The sequence below is a fragment of the Tetrao urogallus genome (assembly GCF_951394365.1).
Source record: "Tetrao urogallus genome assembly, chromosome: 2".
Taxonomy (NCBI): Eukaryota; Metazoa; Chordata; class Aves; order Galliformes; family Phasianidae; genus Tetrao; species Tetrao urogallus.
The window spans coordinates 91,437,399-91,459,881 of NC_136814.1; the positions used below are offsets into that span (position 1 = coordinate 91,437,399).

The 22,483-nt window shown below is 35.6% G+C and overlaps 1 protein-coding gene across 1 annotated transcript in view; it reads left to right on the forward strand.

Moving 5' to 3' along the window:
• SNTG2 (syntrophin gamma 2) overlaps nucleotides 1-22,483 on the forward strand; it is a gene marked incomplete at both ends in the record, with an annotated part of 235,978 nt that overhangs the window by 124,000 nt on the left and 89,495 nt on the right. The window contains 3 exons of the mRNA XM_079532539.1: nucleotides 7,289-7,332; nucleotides 7,446-7,487; nucleotides 20,500-20,587. Of these exons, the coding sequence (XP_079388665.1) occupies nucleotides 7,289-7,332; nucleotides 7,446-7,487; nucleotides 20,500-20,587 (174 nt within the window). The remainder of the gene's footprint in view (nucleotides 1-7,288; nucleotides 7,333-7,445; nucleotides 7,488-20,499; nucleotides 20,588-22,483) is intronic.

Sequence of the window (22,483 nt, forward strand, 5' to 3'; positions counted from 1 at the left end):
ACAGCTCTACATCCTTCCTATGGTAGGAGCCCCAGACTTGAATGCAGTATTCCAGATGAGTCCTCACAAGGACAGAGCATAAGGTGACAATGCCTTCCTGCTCCCTGCTGGCCACTCCTCTTTTGATGCAGCCCAGGATACTGTTGGTCTTCTTGACTGCAAGTGCACACTGCTGCCTCATGTCCAGCTTTTCATCCACCAAGACCCTCATGTCTTTCTCTGCAGGGTTGTTCTCAAGGAATTCTTCTCATAGTCTGTATACGTATCTGGGTTTGCCTCGACCCAAGTGCAACACCTTGCACTTGACCTTGTTAAACCTAATTAGATTCTTATGTACATAACCTTCTGCCAGACTGGATGAGAGCTTTGAGCAACTTGGTCTAGAGATAGGTGTCCCTGCCTGTAACAAGGGGGTTGGAACTACATGATCTTAAAGGTCCCTTCCAACACAAGCTATTCTATAATTCTGATTCTCTTTCAGTTTAAAACTTGTTGCCTTTTATCCTGTCACTACAAAACTGGGTAAAAAGTCTCTGTCCATCATGTAAGTCCCCTTTCTGTATTGAAAGACCACAATTTAAAAAACAAAAAACAAAAAGACCCTCTGCTTTTCTTGTTACCACATCTTTTTTCCATGCCTTCCCATAAGATTAATAAACATTAGGGAAAAAAAAGTAAGACCAGAGTGAGTGAGAGTTACAGCACTTGAGGCTGATTTTCTTCACAGTGTCTGGTATGATGCCATGCTTTGGCTTTAGGAGGAAATCGTTGTTGATAAGACACTAATGTTTTTTGTTGTTGCTGAGCGGTGCTGCATAGAGCTTCTTGTACTGTCCTGCCAGCGAGGGGACTGGGGGGTGCACAAGGAGTTGGAGTTGCAAGGTGACCGAACCACAACAGATGACCTAAACTGGCGAAATGGTTGTTACATAGCATATGACATCACATGAGAAAAACTATAAAACTGCATGGGGCTGGCTGGGAGGGAAGCTGCTGTTCTGAGACTGGCTGCGGTTGGTGGGTGGAGAGTAATTTTTTTGTGGAGAAAAAAAAAAAATATATATATATATATATTACTGCTGTTATTTCTCATTTCTTTTTCTGTCTTAGGATATTGTTTTTATCTCAATCTAGGAGTTCTAATTTTTTTTTTTTTTTTTTTTTTTTTAATTCTGATTCTCTCCTCATCCCACTGGGAAGGGGGTGAATGAGCAAAAGGCTGTATAGTGTTTAGCTGATTGCCAGGCTAAGGCAATAGGGACACACTGAAAATAATAGAAAGTGAGGTGGGGAAAATCACAGAAATAAACAGATGCAGATAGAAATATCAAAACGGCGAAGAAAATAGACGATAATAATGGAGCAGAGGAATTCAGATTTCAGCACAATACTGAATATGACACTAAGAAATTGAAATACATATGGTTAGAAATGTCCATCATTTAAGGTTTGGGTTTTTTTTTTTTTGCAGTGGACTCAGTTACCCTTTTGGATTGGATTCTGCTGTGATGTATAATTTTGAGGAATGATTCTACTCAATTTCCCCTGTACGAAAATCTACCTACTCTCAATCTAGGATTGTTTGCTCCTCTTGCTGCCTATTATTTTCTAGTAATATAGTTCCCATATCACTACACTCCTCTAGCAACAGGAATTAGAAATCAATACCTAGGTTTCTTTCCACAAAAATACTCCAGAAACTTAGATGAGTGGCATACGAAGGATAATTCTGAGAAAAATCAACACCCGAGAATGAAATTATTAAACTAAATCCTATTTTCATTCCAAATATCTTTATTTACAGCAAATACTTTTTTAACAGGTTAATAGTTGAATTTTGAATAAACGTTAAAACATAAAAACACGTTAAAACATATAAATGTGTTCAATAAACTCTTTTGTGCACCTTTGCAAATTACAGAGTTGAGCTTGGAAGAGACATCTCTGAATTATCTAGTCAACTTCTCTACTCAAGTACCATTTGCTAAAGCAGTGTAACTAGCTATGTCTAGTTGAGTTTTAATTATTTCTAAGGAGGGAGACTTGACAACTACATTTCAGTTTTTGGCAACCCTCACAGTAAAAATCTTTTTTTTTTTTTGTTAACACGGAATTTCATGCTTCTTGTCCTGTGGATGGGCGCTGTGAGTTGAGTCCAGCTCTCTCTTCTTTATTTCCTCCTGTCAGGTCTTTGTACACATTTGTGAAATCCTCCTGACCCTTCCTCAGGTTGAATAGTCTCACCTCTCTCAGCCTCTCCTCACAGGAAAGATACTGCAGCTCCTTCATCTATATGGCTCTTCACTTGCTTCAGTAAGATCACATCTTTGTTGTACTGGAGAGCCCAGAACCAGACACAACATTCCAGATGTGTCTCTGCTGAGCGAAGGTAATGGATCATCTTTGTTGACCTGTGGGCAGCACTTGTCTTTATGTAGATCAGGCTACTGCAGGGTACTGTTGGCAAGGGCACATTGTTGATTACGGGCCAACTTGTCCACCAGAAGGACCCTTAGGTCCTTCCCAGTGTTTTTGGTAATGATAGCAGTATGCACGAATATCCAAAAGACAAAGGAGTTTGCATACAGCGTACTTTGTGAATTGATCATTTCCAGGAATATATGCAGTTATTCTGTATTTTTAGTACTTCTTAAATTGAACAAAATCAGAAGGAATTTAACGTTGCTAGCATATGCACTGTCCTAGAAAATTCTTATTATCAGTTACATGTATGCCACATGGTCAGGAAATCTACACGTCAGTGTAGTTCTTGCTCAGATCGTCAGATCTTTCCTGGTTACATCTGTGGTGTCTGTGTGTCTTGTAGTTCTTTTTGTTCTTCATTTTCAAGACCAAACCAGTTTTATTTTCTGTTAATTTTGCAGATAGAATGTTGTATGCTATACAGCTAGGCAAAGTGCCAGCTAAAATATTGTCTGCAAGAAGGCTTCAGCTTCTCAGTGCTCCCTAATCTATTTTGAGTAGTATTTTTATTTAGTAACCTTTTATGAGTCAGATGGAAATTCATTTTGCCATTAAGACATTCATAATCAGGAGTACTGAGCTCAAAATTGCCAGGGAAATGGCAGTTTTCTTATCACAGCTGAATATTCTACTTCTTCAGCCACGTAAGGTCTATTATTGACTATCCAAACGTGTTGTCCTTGCTTTATTCAGTCTCTGCCTACTCCAGTACCTGCCTTATCTCTGTCATCCTACACACATCTCACACTGACTTGACTCTTACAGTGTGTTGAGCTTCAGTTCTTCTGGCTTGTGTACACTAAGGATTTAGAAGTGAGTTCTTGACTGGGTCTGCAGGTAAACGTGGTACTTCTAGGATCACAAAATGATCAATGGTTGCCTACTGTATAGGCTGTCCACTGAAACAACTGGACAGAGAAATCTAATTTCCCATGTACCTCTGAATTTAGCATGGAGAACCTGGCACATTAGAATAATGACGTGGATGTTTTATGAAACATTGCATTATTGACATACAGCTTTTTGTCACATGATAAATTGGACAGTAAGGAGTAAGGAGACTGAGCTAAAGAAACCTCGTGGTCAACAAGAGAAATAAGGATAGAAATTTGGATTTTTTTATTTGAGTGGATAAACTAAATCTGAGTCCTGTAAAGCATATTTTATGTTTAAAAAATGTCCCTAACAAGGTAATAATGCAGTTCTGTTTTAAAATATTGATTACAAATGCAGTTACAAAACTGCTTATTTTCAAGAAAATATAAATTGAATTGTACCAGTGGTACCATTATAGTCCAATTCATGAGACAGAAGGAAAAAAACAACACACCTGGATAATGTTATGAACTCCCTTAAATTCTATGTAGATACCAATTTCTGCATTTTTTTGTTTCCAATTCATAAACTTTCTTAGCTATCATTTTAATTCTCTTTTTGTGGTGAAATACATATTCTTAAGCTTATGAATTGGGAGATTCATGTAGTCAACTTAATTGTAAGCTTCAAACAGCATAGTTTTTGTGCATCACTAATACATTGTCAGAGGACTACAATGATGGATCAGTTTTTCTTGGGAATATATTTTCAAGTCTAACGTGTTAAGAATAAGAAATTTTGTATCTTCTTTAAAAGCCCCTTAAGGGTTATAAATGTTTTCCTTCTACTGCAGTATCCCTACGAATTTCACAAATGTACAAAATGTAATCAGCGTTTAACCTTTTTTAAAGGTAATTAAGGTGTAAAGGTGATTTAATGCTAATTGTTATAGCAGACTCTTAATTTTCTTTTAAACCCCAGTGCACTTCTGCTAATTACTACTTTGTGCTCGTTTTTGTTTGAAAATCCTTTTTGGCCATATTCAACTCATTACAAATAAAATATCGTTTTACATAAATCATTAGGAAGCATACTAAATTCCAGATGATCTGTATTTACTGTTTCTCTGAACAAGGCTGTATGTTAGTTAGTATCTCAAAGCTCATTCTCAAATATTTTATTTTTTATGAATCACTACATATAGTGATTCATAATTGCTGAGTAGCCTTTCATAGACACCTTTGTATGAGAATGCTACCAGTGGGAAGCAAAGTTACATATAAAGTGGAACATTGCACTTGTACAATGTTTTTTTGTCTTGTTTTCATGCAGAGAAGTATAACTTTATGAAAACATCAGAAGAGTTTGAGATGATATAACTATTTGTCTTCAGATTTAAAATGAGGGAGAATAAAACTCTTTTTGTCTCTTTGCAAGGACTTTTTCTGGTAACATTAGTTCTAATATACTTGCAAAATATATTGTGATTTATGCATCATTGTGACATGTCCTCTACAGTTGGATTTGTTAAAAATGTTTTTGTTATAAATCATCATGGATTTTAATTTGTAGATCAAGCCAAAATTTTTCATCACAGACTTATAAGTATAGTTTGCCAGAGTACCATCAGTAGCCATGCTAATGACAGCCATGGACGTGTATACATTATTGCGTTACTTTACAGTATAATTCACTTCTGAAACAAACGCTCTGATTTTCACTATTTTCTATGCTTTTTTTCACTTCACAGAGCATTTGGTATCCATCATTTAACTCTCTTCTTCCCGTTCGCTTTATCTGCGCAGCTTCAATTGTGCATAGAGACTCTGCAAGCAGGATATAATTACATTGTACACTTAAGCTATACTATTTTTTGTATAATGTCTACAGTAGATAGCTAGGGTTGTTGCAGTACTCATCACTGTGGGATGGCCAGTGAGTGTATAAACCATCAGAAATTAGATGGAGAATGTTCAGTCTCCATTGCTCCCTGGAAGGGACTTATTTTCAGCAATGCTGAGTTACAATCCTTCAGCAACCTGTTTCAGTTCCTTGAGATTTTATACCGTTTTTGTGTCATATCATGCCATGTCATGTCAATCCTTGAACTATATACTAGCTCTCTAGAACTAAATCTCAAGACCTTTGTCTGTGTTCGTAATTTTACTTTTTCGGTTTTTCATTGATCTGTCACACAAAACTTCTTTTCCTGCTGTCTGGGCCCCTACACACCTCATCCTAAGGCATACTGGCATCACACAGCAATGCCGTAAAGGACTGCAAAGGCAGGCCTTGATTAAGAGCAATGAAATGGTCTCTGAAATTTTGACCTCCTAATATAGTGCTTGAGCATCAGTTCAATCAGACACAGTATTAGTGTATCAATACTGACATCCTGAACAGAAATTTAGTATTGAGATGCCTAAGGTAGCATTTATCACCTTTAGCAATACAGGTACCCACACAGTCTACTCTGAATTGCTTTTTTGTTTTCAAACTACTTTAGTTCAGTTGCCTTTGTACGCATAGATAACCATTTTTAATAGCAGCAGTTACAAATTGTATGTATATTTTTAAGTACAAAAAATGATTAAAAAAAACCACCAAAAACGTAAGGGACCAACAACAACACAACTTGTAGCATAGTTTTTATAATATGTAGTGAAATCTTTCCTAAGCTCTTTCCTCAGGGTGCCTAATAAAAGGTGTCTTTTATTTGCTAAAAGAGTGATGAAAATTCTATAGGAAATATAAAGAAAGAAGCTTTTTTTACCAAAGGTATAACATTTTTGGTGCCAAAGGCTATATTGTAGAAATTGTATGAATATTCTGTGTTGTTTTGCTGTTGTTTCTTTTCTTTCTTTCTTACCTCTTCACACACCTTCACCAGTGTGTGGAGACAGGATAAGGGGAAATGGCCGGAAACTGCAGCATAGGCAGTTCCGCACAAATGTGCGCAAGAACTTCTTTACAGTGAGTTGACGGAGCACTGGAACAGGCTGCCCAGGGAGGTGATGGAGTCTCCTTCTCTGGAGATGTTCAAGACCTGCCTGGATGCCTACCTGTGCGACCTGGTGTAGGGAACCTGCTTTGGCAGGGGGGTTGGACTCGATGATCTCTGGAGGTCCCTTCCAACCCCTACAATTCTGTGATTCTGTGATTCTCTGTTTTCATCTTTCAAAATTCTACCTTGGTTCTTCAAAGTCTGAAGCCAGGACATGACAAAATCATATGCAAGACTATCCATATGCTTCATTTAACCTTGTTAGTCTTTGTAGGATGAGAGATTTATTTTCAATTAAGTTTTAAATTTCAAGAGGTAAACATCCCCAAATTCCACTAAAATAATAATTTAAAAAAAAAAAAAAAAAAAAAAAAAAAAAGGAAAAAGACTACAAAACACTGGTGAATACACCTCAAAAATGCCATTGTTTGTGTCTATGTAGAATTGTCTTTTCTTTGCAGTTTCATTATATTATTCCCATTAATTTTGTAAGGCAGGAAACCGACTGAAAAAATATATTATCTTACTCTCAGGAACAAAGCTAACTCAAACTTCTTGTTAAAGATTTGTATTAAATTCTAGGCACAACCTCTTTAATTATACCTGTCCCTGTAAATTTGTTCAGGGGAAAGGAATTGCTAAGCAGTTTCAGAGATTTCTATTTCCCTTTGTAGAATAATAATGAAAAGTGTGAATCACAGTTTCCACATAATTTAATAAAATCCTTCATTAGTGAGAAATGACATTTGTATTCCATATTAAACAAGTTCTTTTTGCATGGGAAATAGTTCTGTTAGTTGGTTTAAGGTTGCTAGAAATCTACTACCTTGATAGGATGAATATTGATTGCTATATCGTTATTTCTATGAGCAAATCAGTTTCTAATGATGCCTACAAACAGCATGCTAAACCAAGTGCTGAAAGAGAATAAAATGCATCTTTTCAGTACTTCTTTCTTTTAAACTGTACTTTGTAATCCCACAGCTGACCAAACTGGAATGTTATTTATAGGAGATGCAATAATACAGGTCAGTAAACATTTGTTTTTGCCATATTTATTTCAGACTTACCTTTATGTTTGTTTCATTAGCTAGCTTACATATTTTAAATCATTTCGTTCCTATTGTATCTTTGTTTTTAGGTTAATGGTATTAGCGTAGAAAATGCTACCCATGAAGAAGTGGTAAGTCCTTCTATTCTGACTCCTTTGTAGCGTGCAGTATATTCTATGCCATACTTGCTTGATCCAGATGAGTTAATTTCTTGATTCTGTCATGTATGTGGTCATTAGGAACTTGAGTTTTGTCACATTAAGAAATATTTAATTGTGGCACAAATGTTCTATTGCAAAATCAAGTCTCCATCATTGTACACAAAATGAGACAAAATGAAATCATGATGTGAAGAATACATACATCTTCATTTCTACATTTATTATATCTATTATTATATCTACATTCATTTCTACATACATCTACATTCTACATACATACATTTTCTTATTTTTTATTAAAATCCCTAATGTTTAACTTTTGTTTAGTTTTGAGAAAATTTGAGATTTTTAAAGGAATTAGTCAGCACAATATGCTGACTCTTGAGAATCTATTCATTTTCATGGTACTGTTCAAGAAGTGTTCCAAAGTATTTCATTGAGTTCCAAAGTATTTCATTGAGGGAGATATTGTACAATAAAAGACTGTGGCTTATAAGTATTAGGTGAATATCTGATACTTTTTAGATTGTGAAATCCAGAAACTGTTATATAGTTAAAAGGAAAATTTGTTAATGTTTTTATAGAATTAAGATGGCAAGGGCTTCTTATTATAAAATGGTAGCTTCTCAAACTCCCCTATCCATCTTTCAAAAGGTGACAAATCTCAGTATTTTAGGGGAAAAAAATACAGTAATGTCATGGTTTTATGATTCTTTGGTTTTCGGTATTCCACATCATAACATCATGTGGGTACTGGGAGTTTAACTGTTAATGCTCAAGTCCTGTGTACCTGCCTGGAAGAGAAGAAGAACTACATTCCCCAGGGGACTATGCGGTCACAGAGAGGAGATATAACTCCTGCCAAGGTCATCTGATGGTGTCTTCTTCATCCGCTCTTCTTTGTCAGCTCTCCTCCTGTCTCCCTGCTGCTCAACTGGACTGCGCATCTCGCCTCAGTGTTATGGTGTGAGGCCTATCCACCTTTCGGACATTCTCTCTCTCTCATTATATTTGATTTATTAGCTTCAATTCTGATTATATTGTATTATGGTGTGTTATCTTGCATTTTGATACCATATTTAGTAAATTAGTTTGTTTCTCCTCAGATCGTTGCCACTGTTTTTAATTATTTTGGGGTCCCCTGTTCCCTTTTTCCGGAGGCGCAGATTTTGCAAAATCCCTCCGCCCCGCTGGTCACGGAACTGGGCCGAACCAGCCCGTAAGCCGTTGACAAGTGGGTAACTATTTTCTGCTTCTAATTATTTTAAATATATATAATTCCTTCTGTAGCATTTTAATTGTTCAGATGTTTGCAGTCAAACCTCAAAAGAGAAAACATCAGTTGCTGTGTATTACCTGTCAGAGTTTACAACAGAGGTAAGGCAGAATTTGCTGGATGAGTTTCCAGAATATTTTTACTATAACATATTCTCTAGTGTATAAGATGAATATCTTATTATATCAGATTGAGAATCTCTTCTACTTCAGTCCTCAGACAAATCTATTAATGTGCATAGAAGGAAGGAAGGGGTTGAGAACCCGTTGGTTTTGAAAGTCACTATACCAAATCACTATCATTTGTGGGGATGTATCCAAGTATCCGTATTCCCTGTACTGTCCGCTCCCTCTAATACTGTGAACCAGCTATATCTTTGACCCATCCTTCTCCCGTACATCTTCTAGCAGTTCTATCATATGGCCTTGATAAGCCACTGCCTCTGCCGCAGTGCGGTATGCTGCTTTGGTGATGGATGATCTAATGCATAGTATCTTCAAGGATTTTTCTAGGGATTCTAACCAAATCTTATCATTAGAAAAGTGATTAGAAAACAGTGATGAGGAGTAAAAGAGAAATGCATAATGCTACTCTTTCCACTGTACATGGAATTCAGTGGGATCATTTAAACAAAACTTTTTGGAACAATAGGGAATAATCAGTATGGTTGAAGGAAGAACCAGAAGGAAAAGAAGTATCAGTGTACCTGGAGATAGATCTGCAAGAAATCATTTCTGCTACCACAGCCTGCTATCAGAATCAGTGTGAGGTTAGGTAAGTGGATCAAGTGGTAGAGCAAGTGATTTGTTCTGAGATTTGGTGAGTGTGGGGTGTGCGCAAGCAGCTGCATGGGTAACCCACTACAAGCTACTAAATGGATGCTACCACAATGGTACACCATTAAAGGGAAGAAGCCAGAACACCCATTTTCATTTGTTTTCTGTTCCTTTGTTTTGGAAAGTTTGGTGGTTTGGTTTTTAGCGTGTGGTATTTGTTTTGTTTTCTTTTTTACTGTACCTCTAATAGGAATTATTTTCTTTTGTCTTATCCCCCTAGTGGCATGTCTTGCTGTTCTTGGTGTTTAGACTTTTTCTCCTCCTGTTCTTATTTTATACTATTTTAGAATATCTGATCATTCACTCTTATAGCATGTGAGGAAATGCTCTGTACAGGCATAAATTTAGATAGCCTGCATTATATTAAATGGACATTATATATAATTTGATGCCACAATTTTAAAGATTTAAAACCCACTGGGGTAAATACATGAGAGAAAAGGCTACGGGATCTGAGAATAGTAGGATAGGAGGCCAGTTCATTGTTCCTACTACCTACCAGCTTCACAACTGACACTTGGAGATGGTAAAGAGCTTATCATAATTTCTTGATACTTGAGAGATGTTGAAAAGTGCTTGCTTCTCTGTAAGCAAAACAACTGGCTGGTCTGCTTACAACAGTGTCACGACAAACTGGCTTTCCTGTTTCACCCTTCAAATTCCATGAATTTGCTTTTCTTTGGAACTCTTCAAGCTGCTACTGACCCGCGACCACATCTTAGTTCAGGTTAGTGGTACGGATGGATACATGAATAACAGGAAATCAGGACTGATGAAAATCTCTCTCTTATAGTAGGTAATACAATAGACTGTGAAGAATTGAAAATAATTATATTCCTTGAAAAATAAGTTTATTTTTAGAAATAGTCTATTACTGTGGAAAAACTATGAATATAGAGAATGTTAATATGCAGATTAATATAGTTTTGGTACTGATTGTCTGAGAGAGAAATTTATTTTGTTTCCCTGGTGGCTAATCATATTATCACCCTGTGCACCACAAACGTAATAGTCAGTTCTCTTGATAAAATGTCATTTCAATGTTCACACTAAAATATGTTTTCAGCATGCAAAATTATATTTCATCTGCATCAATCTCCTGTATTGAAAGATGCACTTATGAAAATAAAACTGCATATATATTTTTAATCCTTTCAAAACTTAAAGCTAAAATCTTTGATTCATGTTTCTTTCCATTGGTAATGTTTCAGTAGCTAACAGAAATAAAAATTAATATCTTTTTAATGGAATTGGATCAAGAATTACAGTAACTGTGCTGTTTAAGATTGTTTTTCTTCACTTAGAAATATTTTTCCAAGTAGCCTATTTCTACAACATAGAACTTATTTCTCTATTGATGAAGGACTCATTAGGAAATGGAAAAGAGATGCCTGCCAAACTATAAAATTACTTTGACAAACTCCCACTATGTTAATTTACATTTAGTTTTGGGACTGTTTCAGATCATTGTCAAGGAGAGTCATGTCCATAGCACTGGAGCCTGTTTTTTAAGCTATGGCATACTGCTTTAGGGTATACTACTGTTAAACACCACTATATTGTCTACAGTGAACAGGAATACATCTGATCAAAAAGTATTCCTGAGCATTTTCTGGAACATTTGATCAGATGAATACAAAATAGAATACCTTATATTGGGTATCATAGTATAAGCCTAATCTGGTAGCCATGAATAAATGGCCTTTTGCAAGGGTGAGCTAGCACTCTACAACTAGAGTCTTGAATTACCTTAATTACTTCTTTTAAGTAGCAGTAACAAATACTCTGAACAAAAACATTTTGTGCCAATTAAAAAGTGGTATATGTGGAGAAAACCTTAGCAATTCTTGTGAGTGTCTGGACTCTTGCAGTTCAGGACATCACTGGGTAGTCCTGTCTGTCAGCTGGTGGGGAGAAGCACCAGGGGAGAATGCATCAGAGGATACTCCTTTCTTTGACAGAGTGGATGTTGGTTGGAAAAGAACTAGTTCTATATTTTATTATATGATTGCCAGTCCCAAAAATACTTATTCACTATGGCCATTGGCCTAGGCTAACCTAATCCATACCATGGATTTGGTAAAGTGATAAATAGCAAGTGTTTAAGCCGTACCAGTCTGTGCTAACAATTTAACACACGGAATTTAACTAATCATGTCTCACTGTTTGGATTTGTGTCCTCATCATGTTTAATTTACCAATATAAATGTAACCATAGAGATCATTTATTTTAGATTACAAAACACTTACGATTTGTTTAAAACTGAAAATTGTATAAATAATTTGCATTTAGAAGAGGTTAGGGAATAAAATAATAACTATTATACATGTTTAAAATCAAAATTACATTGTTATGATTTTTTCTTTGTTTAAATAATATCACTTCAAATTAGAAGAGTGTCTAAGGTATACTGGTATTCAGGGATTGAAAGATAATAAATACATATCAATGAAAGATGCAAAAGATGATCTGTAGAACCACAGTCTGGTAAGCCTAGTGTCTGTTCTTGCAAAATTATTAACAATCATAATAAAAAAAATATAATTTACAAATATACAGATAAAAACATAAAAACATAACATGGATAAAGGAAACTATTGCTATAGTTTACTTGGATTTCCAAAAATCCCTCAATAAAACCCTTGTTTCATACATGCCTTAAAGGAAACTTACTAGTGATTCTTGCTTGGATAAATAATTGTTTGAAAGATAGAAATTGAGAGGAAGAGTAATTGGATTGTGATTTACGATGAAGGAATATCCCACACAGTTCCACTTTCCTAGGACTTATTTTTTCAAGATTTCTTAGTAAACTGTGAAAGAAAATAAAACCTGAGGTGTCACTTTGCTCATTCAACATAATTATTCAAAGTGGGAAGGATAAGGGAGAACTGTGAAGAACAGCAATGACATTCAGTGACTCAGTGTCAGTAGAATAGAAGGTGAAATTAAGAGTCATCTAGGTTGGAAAAGATCTTCAAGACAAGTCCACCCATCAGCCTGAACTAGAGTCCCAAGACAAAACTTTCATGTCACATCTGCACATCTCTTAAATAGTTCCATGGATGGGGATTCCTTAGCTTACCTGGGAAGTCCACTGCAAAGATTGGTCACAATCTCCATGAAGAAATTATTTCTAGTGCCCAATCTAAGCATCTCCTGGTGCATCTTGATATTCTTTTCTCACACCAAGATCACTTGTCACCTGAGAAAGGAGATCTCCTTTAATGGGGAAGTTAAGCAGTACATTCCACAGTGGGAGGGAAGAGTCCTGGCTCCATGTACAGACTGATGGACTCTGAACTTACCACTGCAGCTGTGAAATAAAATCTCAGGCTTCAGGATTTAATGAAAGCCAAGCAAATGACAGGGGGTCTTTTATAAAGAAGTGGTAAGCAGAACTGAGAGTGTCACTGTATGCATCCAGGGTGGCTTTGTATCTTCAGTGCTGACAGTATTTCTGGTCCTTTCACTTCAAAGGATGTAAAAGAGCAGGAAAAGGTTCAGAGAAAGCAACAAGGCACTGAGCAGCATGATCAAAGATGTGCAACAGCTTCTAAACAGTGAATAAGCTATAAGTCAGGTAGAGCTTTCCTCTGTAAAAAGATATAATTGAGATGAGAGATTATGTAGGCTTGTAAAGTTGATTGGCATGAAAAGAATAGTAAAGAATAGATTGTTCAGTGTCTCTGCCAGTAGTGAAACCAGAACTAAGATGTGTCAAATGAAACCAAGATCTCTCTGTGAGAGCTGAATAGAGAGGAAACTGACATAGATTTATCTGGAGGAACTTGATGGGCTATGCTTTAAAATAATATAGGGGGATTCATATTTCTGAATATTCACTGAGACTCCCCTTATTCTTTCCAAAGTATTTTTAATGTGAAATGGCTTTCATCTTTTGAAGATTGATCATTTTCTGAATTTTCTTACTTAAATTGTTTTTTTTAAAGTATATATTTTTAATTTTTAAGTATATATATTTTTTTTAATTAGCAAAGCAAAAAGCTTTAGCAGATTCTAGTTTCCTTGTCAAGATGATTTCCAGCTCTGAACTATGTTGCCATTTGCTACAGGAGACGAATTGTAGATGTTTTTGCCTATTGACTTCCCTATGACTAGTTCCTCTGCGTACGAAAGGTAATTTCATTAGGTTGTGAACAGTCTTGTTGTCTTCCAAATATTTTACTTTTACTATAATTTCTTCAAATGTTTGGTGCAAAAAGTAAAAGGGTTGTATCTTTTTTTAATGTATTTCAGGCTGAGACTATCTCATGTTGCATACACATACATGAACAGAATCAACATTGATATTATCTATAATCTCTGAGGATTTTAATGAAGGGAAGCTTGTTGAAACGATCCCAAACTCTGAATGCATGCAGACATTAAATAAGACTGCCAGGGATACCATTCAACCTGGCCTTGAGCACCTCCATGGATGGACCATTCACGACCTCTCTGGGCAACCTGTTCCAGTGCCTCACCACCGTCTGAGTAAAAAATTTCCTCCTAGTATCTAATCTAAGTTTTCTCTCTTGTAGTTTAAAACCATTCTCCCTTGTCCTATCACTATCTGCCCACGTAAAAAAATCATTTTCCTGTTTATAAGAGAAGGAGCGCTGTTATTAGAGAACATTTATAAGTGGTGCTATATAGTTGGTTTCTTTAGTTAAGACTTACCATGTATTTTAGAAAATCGACTGCTGATTTGTAGGTGAGCAGTAGCAGAAAGAGGAAAAATACCAACAATTATTGTAAGAATGCTAATTTAGCAGAATAAAGCTCTGATATGCATAGTTTCCTTATTCTTTCAGTTACCCTGTTAGTTTTCTCTGAGCTATTCTCGCAGGAGTTTCGTCATGATAGAAAAGCAGCCTTGTTAGCTGGCAAGGAGACAAAAATTTAAAATGTTCTTCACATTCCTTGGGTTAAAAAGATCTGAGTTTAATTTCATTTGTCCAGGTCCTAATTTGTCATAGGTATTGCATATCCTAGCACTACATTAAAATAAAGCCAGATCAAATCAGCAAATTGTAGTACTGCTTCAAAATATTGTGGAATATACAATTCAACCTCAGTTTCCAGATGCCCTAAGAAATGTGATTATTTTATCATCTGGCACGTTCCTCATTAAGAAGTAACTTGTAGCATACTTTTAGTCTCCAACAACTTTTAGATGCAAATAATAAAATTCATACATGTTAGCATACATTTCTGAAATTTGTACCCTTTTACAATTCTATAGCTTTTTGTAAAGAATAGTAAAATACTAGAGAAAAAAAAAGAGATACTAAAAAAATAGAGAAATGACTTATGGTACCTCTGTTGGGTTATGCTTTATGTAATAAATATCACATAATTTCTGTAATATACTCTTGGAAATTGACTTACTCTCAAGCTCTAAGCATGTTAAGAAAGCATCCACAATTAAGTAGTTCTAGGTTTCAATACTTTTTATCCCTATCTATTTCACAGTCATTTAATTCCCTGGGCTAGAAAAGCAGCAAATACTCTGGCATTAAGAGCATTTACAATGCAGATAATTTTTGAGCACAAAAGTAGAATTAGTATAATTAAAACTGATGGAAGAATTCAGCTACCTAGCACAAAGGAGCTATAGCTAGAATTAAACTTTTGTTACACTATCACGCTACTTAGATAAAGCACACAGTGAGTGTGGCTAGGCGGAAACCTTTTAAAGCAGTATTTCCTAAAGGTAAAAAGTTTTAAAAGTATTGTTTGTGGGTTGTTTTTTTTTTTTTTTTTTTTTTTTTTTTTTTTTTTTTTTTTTTTTTCCATTCAGTTCTGCAGCTGTATCTCTTTTAAGGCTTTTCATTTTATAAATGAAATATATAAATTTCATTTTATAAATGAAGAGGCTACTATAGGTTGTTATAAATACTTTGTAGGTTGGACTCCAAAGATCTTCCAACCTACAAAGTATTTATAACAACCTATAGTAGCCTTTTCGGTCATAAATAAAGAGTCAAAAATTGAATTGCTATTAGAGGCATGTGTAAACTGTAGTTAATAGAAATATACTTCAGAAATTAAAACTGACTCTGTCTCTGGTGTTATAAAGGAAAAATATGTAATTCTTGAGGGGAAACAGTATAACTAATAATTGGTTATAAATAAAAATGCATAAGTAGACATTATATATTTGAAGTGGGATCACATTTTGCATATTTTATTATGGTTAAAATGAGGAAATCTCTATCTTAATATTCAGAAATACTAGCACATGACATTGTAGATTCTTCTACAAAATTGACTAAATTAATCAAAACCTTTGCTTGTCCCCAGACATGGACAAGGTGATCATTGAGACCTGCATCCTCACTGCTGTTGGCATTGCTGCCAGCACTCCATCTGTACATCTTCAGCACCTGGACCATGGCCCTCAGCATCCTGTGCAAGGACAGCCACTGCTAAAAACAGTTAGAAGGAGAGGGAATTAGAAGTGGAGTTGTGAGGAGCAGTAAGTATGGCAGGTGATCACCACAGGGAAGGTAATTCTTACCTTCAGGGACTTTGTCGATCATTGCTATATAAAAAGTCAGAAAGAAAGCCAAATACTGATAAAGAAGATTGATGGAATAAGAACAAAAGAGTGCAGACCATGAATAAATCTGGAATGTCTTTGAAAGAATTGATAGAACTCTTTTTTTTATTTTTATTTCTTTTCTAAAACAAGATTTCAGGAACATTGAATAATGTCCTTTGTTATCCCTGGCCATCTCTAGAAAGACCTTTCCACTCTTGCTTCTTTTGATTCTTATGTCTTATGCACAACTAACCAGTAGCTTAATTTTCAGTCACACCTGTGCATTTCAGCTGTGGCTGACATAGGTTCTCTGAAACAGTATCCTCTTCTTTTTATTTCCAGCTTTCTTTTCCATCCTTTTCTACCTAAGTAATGTTTTGTGCTTTGGACTAATCCACTACTTTATATTGTGTGAGCCTTGGATTTTCATCAGGTATAAAGAATAAAGAATTGTGGAATCTAGCCTGGTATTATTCAGAGGACTCATCTACAAGCTAAAAAAGACTTAGGGCATGCCCATGTGATATTGGATTGATTAATTAAATAAATGTATTTGTAAAAGATCAGACTTAATCTGTTTACATAAGAAGAGCCCAGTTATTTTGCATTTGGTAAATTTCCTCAAAATGAAAGTCATGTAGAGAACTTACAGCGCCATAAAATTAAATTACTAGTAAAATTATTATGTACGATGACAGGAGAGATGAACAAACTCTGTGGATTGTGGGTGGAAAAAATCCCTTTATGAGTCGTACTTAAGTACCAGCATTGAAATGAGCTGCCAGGTGTACCTTTTGATTATCTATCCCTGGAGGTGTTCAAGACATGTTTGCATGTGATGCTAAGGAACTTATTTTAGTGATCATTGGTGGTTAAACTGGTGATCTTGAAGGTTTTTCCAACTTACATGATCCAACATTTCTACTGCTTCTCTTCATAAAGTCACTGACTCTTAACAGAAGAGTCATCTCACACGTGAGCATGAGAGACAAACAAGAGAGCTCAAACAAGCGTGTAGATTTCATAGCTATCATTAATATTTTAGAAATGTTAGTTTAGCTACTGAATTGAGGCTAGATTCTAGTTACCTGTTCTTGTTCAATATTGTAGATACCAGACAAACTCATAGAGTGTGAATCTCTTCATATGCTTCAGGTGGTGAATAAACTAACACACTGAATCAAAACTATTAAAAAACTGGATTAGGAAATCACAAGGTTTTTTAACTGATTAGTTTTTTTTCTTTTTTTCTTTTTTTTTTTTTTTTGTCCAATACAGTGTTAGCAAAAAGTCTAATAGGAAAAAAGCGTAGTTCTGTATTTGTACAAATACAACTATAGCTACAGCCAATACTCTAGAGAAACTAATCCTTCATAAGACTTAATGTAATTTGCATGATGGTTCTCTAATCAATTCATATGATTCTATTCAGTATAGAAAATATTTGCATATCGAATGAAAATATATAAAAATCCCTCTGACTTATGCTGAATAAATATTAGCTTTTACGGTAGCACTGTTGCAGTGAATCATGGACTGGTTTTCTGGAATAGTGTGCAAAAGATTTTGCCTAACATGTTTATTTCTGACACATGCAGAATATTGTAAATGATTTTCTGTTTTGTGGTGACAGTAATATTACAATGCTTGGGAAGTTGTGGGGGAGGGGGAAGGAGGAAGTAGTATTTTGCTGCATTTTGTCCATGGATATGCTATTATGGTCTTCTACAAGCTGTAAAAATTTATATGTAAAAGAGGATTTTTTTAATTATCACTTTCTAGATGCCCCAGGTTTCAGTTCTTTATGCCTGAAATGCTGAACATGTGCATGATTTCAGATAAATTCTAAGGCTCATCAGTCCATAGATCTGTGACTTTTCTCTGTACTTCATTGACATGGACACCAAGAGTGGTTCTTACTGATTCTTATGTTTCCTCCTGTGTTAACTCTGGATGTCTGCAAAATACTTGCTATACTAGGAAGGCTTAGTACAAAAAAGGATAACTGAAAAAGTTTGTTGTAAGAAGAGGAAATGGTGTCCAAATCATCAACAATTTCCAAATTTAATGTAGAACATCACTTGCTTATTTTGATAACTTCAAAAGTTAGTTGCTTAGATTTTTCATCGAGTGAAAAAAGACAACCTTCATTAGAAACTGACCATCTTTCAATTGAAATCACATTCTTTGTCATTGCATACCATTGCGAGTGGATGATGCTTGCAGTTTTCTGACTGACTGATGTGTTTTTTATGTACTAAATATATCAGTAACAATTGATTAATTTTCCATTTAGGAATTTTATGTTTGTTTTGTAATTTATCCATTTCTGTCTTTTATGGGTTTGTTTGTTTGTTTTTCTTTGGGAGGTGGGGGGGGGAGAGGGATTGGTGTTTTGTTTTTGATTCCTGGGATAATTCTTTCTTTTCATAATTAATACATAAATGTAGGTGAGCAGTAAAACATGCTGCTAATTGTAAAATTATGAGTTCTTTGGCTTTGAAGTCCTTTCAATTATAGCGCATTTATCACAGTTGAGACAGACCTGAAGTTCCAGAGAAAAGTCACTGTGGTGCTCTGATATTTGTGGAGTTTTTGAAGAATGGCAGTATTACTTTCTGAGGGATGGGTCTTCATGCTTCAGTTAAGAGTTAGCCTTAAGCAAATTTATTTAAACTTCCATTCCTTCAGGGAAAAACTGATTTGGCTCAGAGTATATTTTTCAATCCACAATATGTAACAGTGTCATATCCCAGATATTTGTGTATGCATTGTTTTCAAGTAAATCAAAAACTGAAGTATGTAATTAAGTAGATAAAATAATGTACAAAATCATGAAGAAAAAAAATTCTATAATTACTGGTAATTATGCTGTTCAAGAGCAGTGTTATTTTTTAAAAAGAATAATGAAGGTTTGTGGTTCGAAACATGTTTTATTGTATTTGTAAGCAAAAATAAGATAAAAGGGCTAATTCAATGAACTAAGATAATTTCCTCCCTTCCATGTTTGTTTTTGTCTCCAGCTAAGTTGATACCTTCTCTGTCTCACAACTTATTTCTGGCTCTGTAAGAAACAGAATGGGTTATGGCTTTGCTGCTTTTGTGCTACTCTCAGTAGTGTTGTATTTTTTATGGTCATTTTTTTTGCTCAGTCCTTTCCAACACATTTTTAAAGCCTAAGATTCTTAGCTTAGATGACTACTTGATTTCTTTACTTGTTCTGGATTTTCATATTCATCAGGAATAAGCTTAATATTTTTTATGCAGGTGAATAGATCAGTCACTGGTGTAAGCATTATTTCAGGTACACATAAGGAAGAATTATAATATTTGAGGTAATCCTGCTTCTTGTGTTACTCGATGTGGCAGTGTGCTGAAATAGTGGCCTGAAGCAATACAAGCACCTGCTTCCTCCGAGCATGTTAGACCTGTAAATACTTCTATAGGAGTTACTGATTGCTATGGTTACATTTCTGCTTGATACTCACTTATTCTGGTTATGCTTAGATTAGAGACCATGGGTCTTAACATCTATTTCTGACAAACGGGACCAAGGCTGCAGGGTGCGTACCAGCCAAACATAATACCTATTTCCTCAATCATGGATATGAAGCTGGAGAATACCTCTGTCCTCTACTAGGAACTGAGTTCCATCAAAGATATTATTTGAAGTTATGCATTTTAAAAAGTTCTTCATGCAGTAATGTGCTATGTCTTCAATTCAATTCTGATGTTTCTGATGTGAGCTGCTGTACCCATACGTGTGTATATATGAAATTCACGCCTACATGTGTTCACGTCTGATTAGCAAATATTTGTAGTTAATGAAGACAGTCACAAAAATGAAAACTATGCTGAAAATGGAAAAATGACTGTGATTTATCACCTGAATCAGACAAAATATAAGCCCTATATAAAATATATGTGATGTATTAATTTATGTTATGTACTTATGTATGTATTCATGTACATGATTAATGTATCTACATAAATACATTTCTCCCTACCACTAGTACTACTCTGTAGCAGCTTTATAAAATGAGTTTGACTGGAGAATTTATGTTCAGCTGGTATATAAAATCAGGTTGCCCACTAAATTATTTCTTCAGGTTGTTCCATTGGGCTTGCCTACTCTTTTATTTACTCTTTTGCCTACTCCTTTACTGGTGTGGCTTTAACCCCAAAATAGTCTTCATTCCTCTTCAGAAATGTTCATACTGACTACCTTATAGACCAACAGAAATACTGATTTTGTTAATGTGCTTTCCACAACTGGTGGTTCTGTGGTTTAAAGTAGCTGTTATTTGTCACGCTGACAGGTACACCTACTGCGAAATGCTGGTGATGAAGTTACCATTACTGTTCAGTACTTCAGAGAAGCTCCATCATTTTTAAAGCTCCCATTAGGTAAGAGACAATTAATGGATAAGGGTAATTTGTTTTCCTCTTTGTTGTATTCTTATGAAACAATGGTACTGACAGAAATGATAATTCAATCCTAGAGTGTTTTACTGCAAGAAATAGGAAATTATTTGTGTACTCCATGGCTTACATTGTAAGAATCTAATGCATACTGCATAGGTAAACTACATCAGTAGCCCTTTCCCTCATCCACTAGGCAGGTCACTTGGTCATAGAAGGAGATAGGGTTTGTCAACCAGGATCTGCCTTTCATGTACCCGTGCTAGGCTAGGCCTGATCACCCATTTGTCCTGTGCATGTCTTCAAGATGATCACCAGTTTGGTGCAGTTAGGGTCTCTCCAAACACAGAGACAAGCAATTCATCCTTAAGTGCCAGTTAATGAGTATTCATGTCTAAACTCATGCCAAACTCAAAATAGTAGAGCCACAGAAAATATTACAAGAACTGCAGGCACATTTTTCCCTGTTGTGACAACTTGTGTCTTCAGTAACCACAGTATGAGATATAGTAGGGAAGGAAGGAAGAGCTTTAAGAAGGAAGCAGGGGAGGCAGATACTGCTCCCAATTATGTACTTATGAGAAATAGTAATAATGCTGGATAATGGGAAGAGACAGCATAGTTGCATTTGAAGTGAACACACTGTAGTACTAAAACTGCCAGGGTAGCAGCTGGTTTGACTGTACGCTTAGAAATAGGGGCCCATGAGCTTGAGTCTTCTGGGATGCCAGGAAAGGACAAGATACTTCAGATTTATTCATGTGTGCACTTCAGTATTGCCTGCAGTGTGAGTTGGGATGCATTTTACTGCTCAGTAGAATTGCTCCTTAATTTGTTATATGTGTCACTGATTCTTCATGACTGTAATTCCACCTTGTGCATGGTCTCGTGAAAGCTCTTCTTGAATGGGAGTCCCACCACTTGTGTATTCCCTTAAAGAAGACCTATATGCCATGATTTTCCAGACATTATTTGCTTATTTGCTCACCGCTGGAATGAGTACTTACATCAAATCATTTAACAATGATCATCTTGCTCACTGAGCTTGGTTTCAGCCAGTATTGAATGGCTGAAGAGAACATCCAGGAGAGGAGCTAGTGAGCTTTGTGCTGAGGTTCCAAGTCCAGTTAGGAAGAAGGGACATTTCTTAAGTTCCTCAAATGTATGATTGTACTGACTTCTATTTCTGAATATTGCACTTCAGGCATGACATAGCGGACCAGACTGAGCAGAGTAGCGTAATGTATCAGATTTGCTCATGCTCTGTGTAAAGGAGGCAGGCCTAAATAGATGCCCCAAATAGGCAGTTTGTATCCAATATATCTCTTTCAGTTAAGAAGCATTTTGTCTTTCTTGTGCTTGTTGATAGCCTGTGATAGCCTGTCTAAAATGACACTGAAATTCTTACTCCGAACAGGTTTCTCTTGAATAACAGTAACAGGGGCAGATTCCAAATGATTGGCTACAGACCCTTTGAAAGAGGATGATGGTTTTAGTAAGGTAAAGGTTTCTGATTCAGGTGTTCAGGAATGCTACAGAATCACAGAACTGTTTGAAAGGAACTTTTAAAGTTCATCTTTTGACTTTTCACACAAAGTCTGAAGACTGGCAATTTAACGGCACAATATTTTTGATAGATTTTGTCAGCACCAGAGGTACTTTAAAATAAAAAAAAAGGAGAGAGCAGTATAGATGTTTTTCCTTCTTTACACCTAAGGAGGAATAATAATACTGCTAAGAGCATAATGTGTGTTTTCCATGTGGCAAAACAAAAGGCAAACATCGCCATCACAGGACATTTCAAAGGAAAGATGAAAATTGAAATTGATGTCCCTCATTTTCTCCATGCATGATCTTTCATAGATTCACAGAATCACTAGA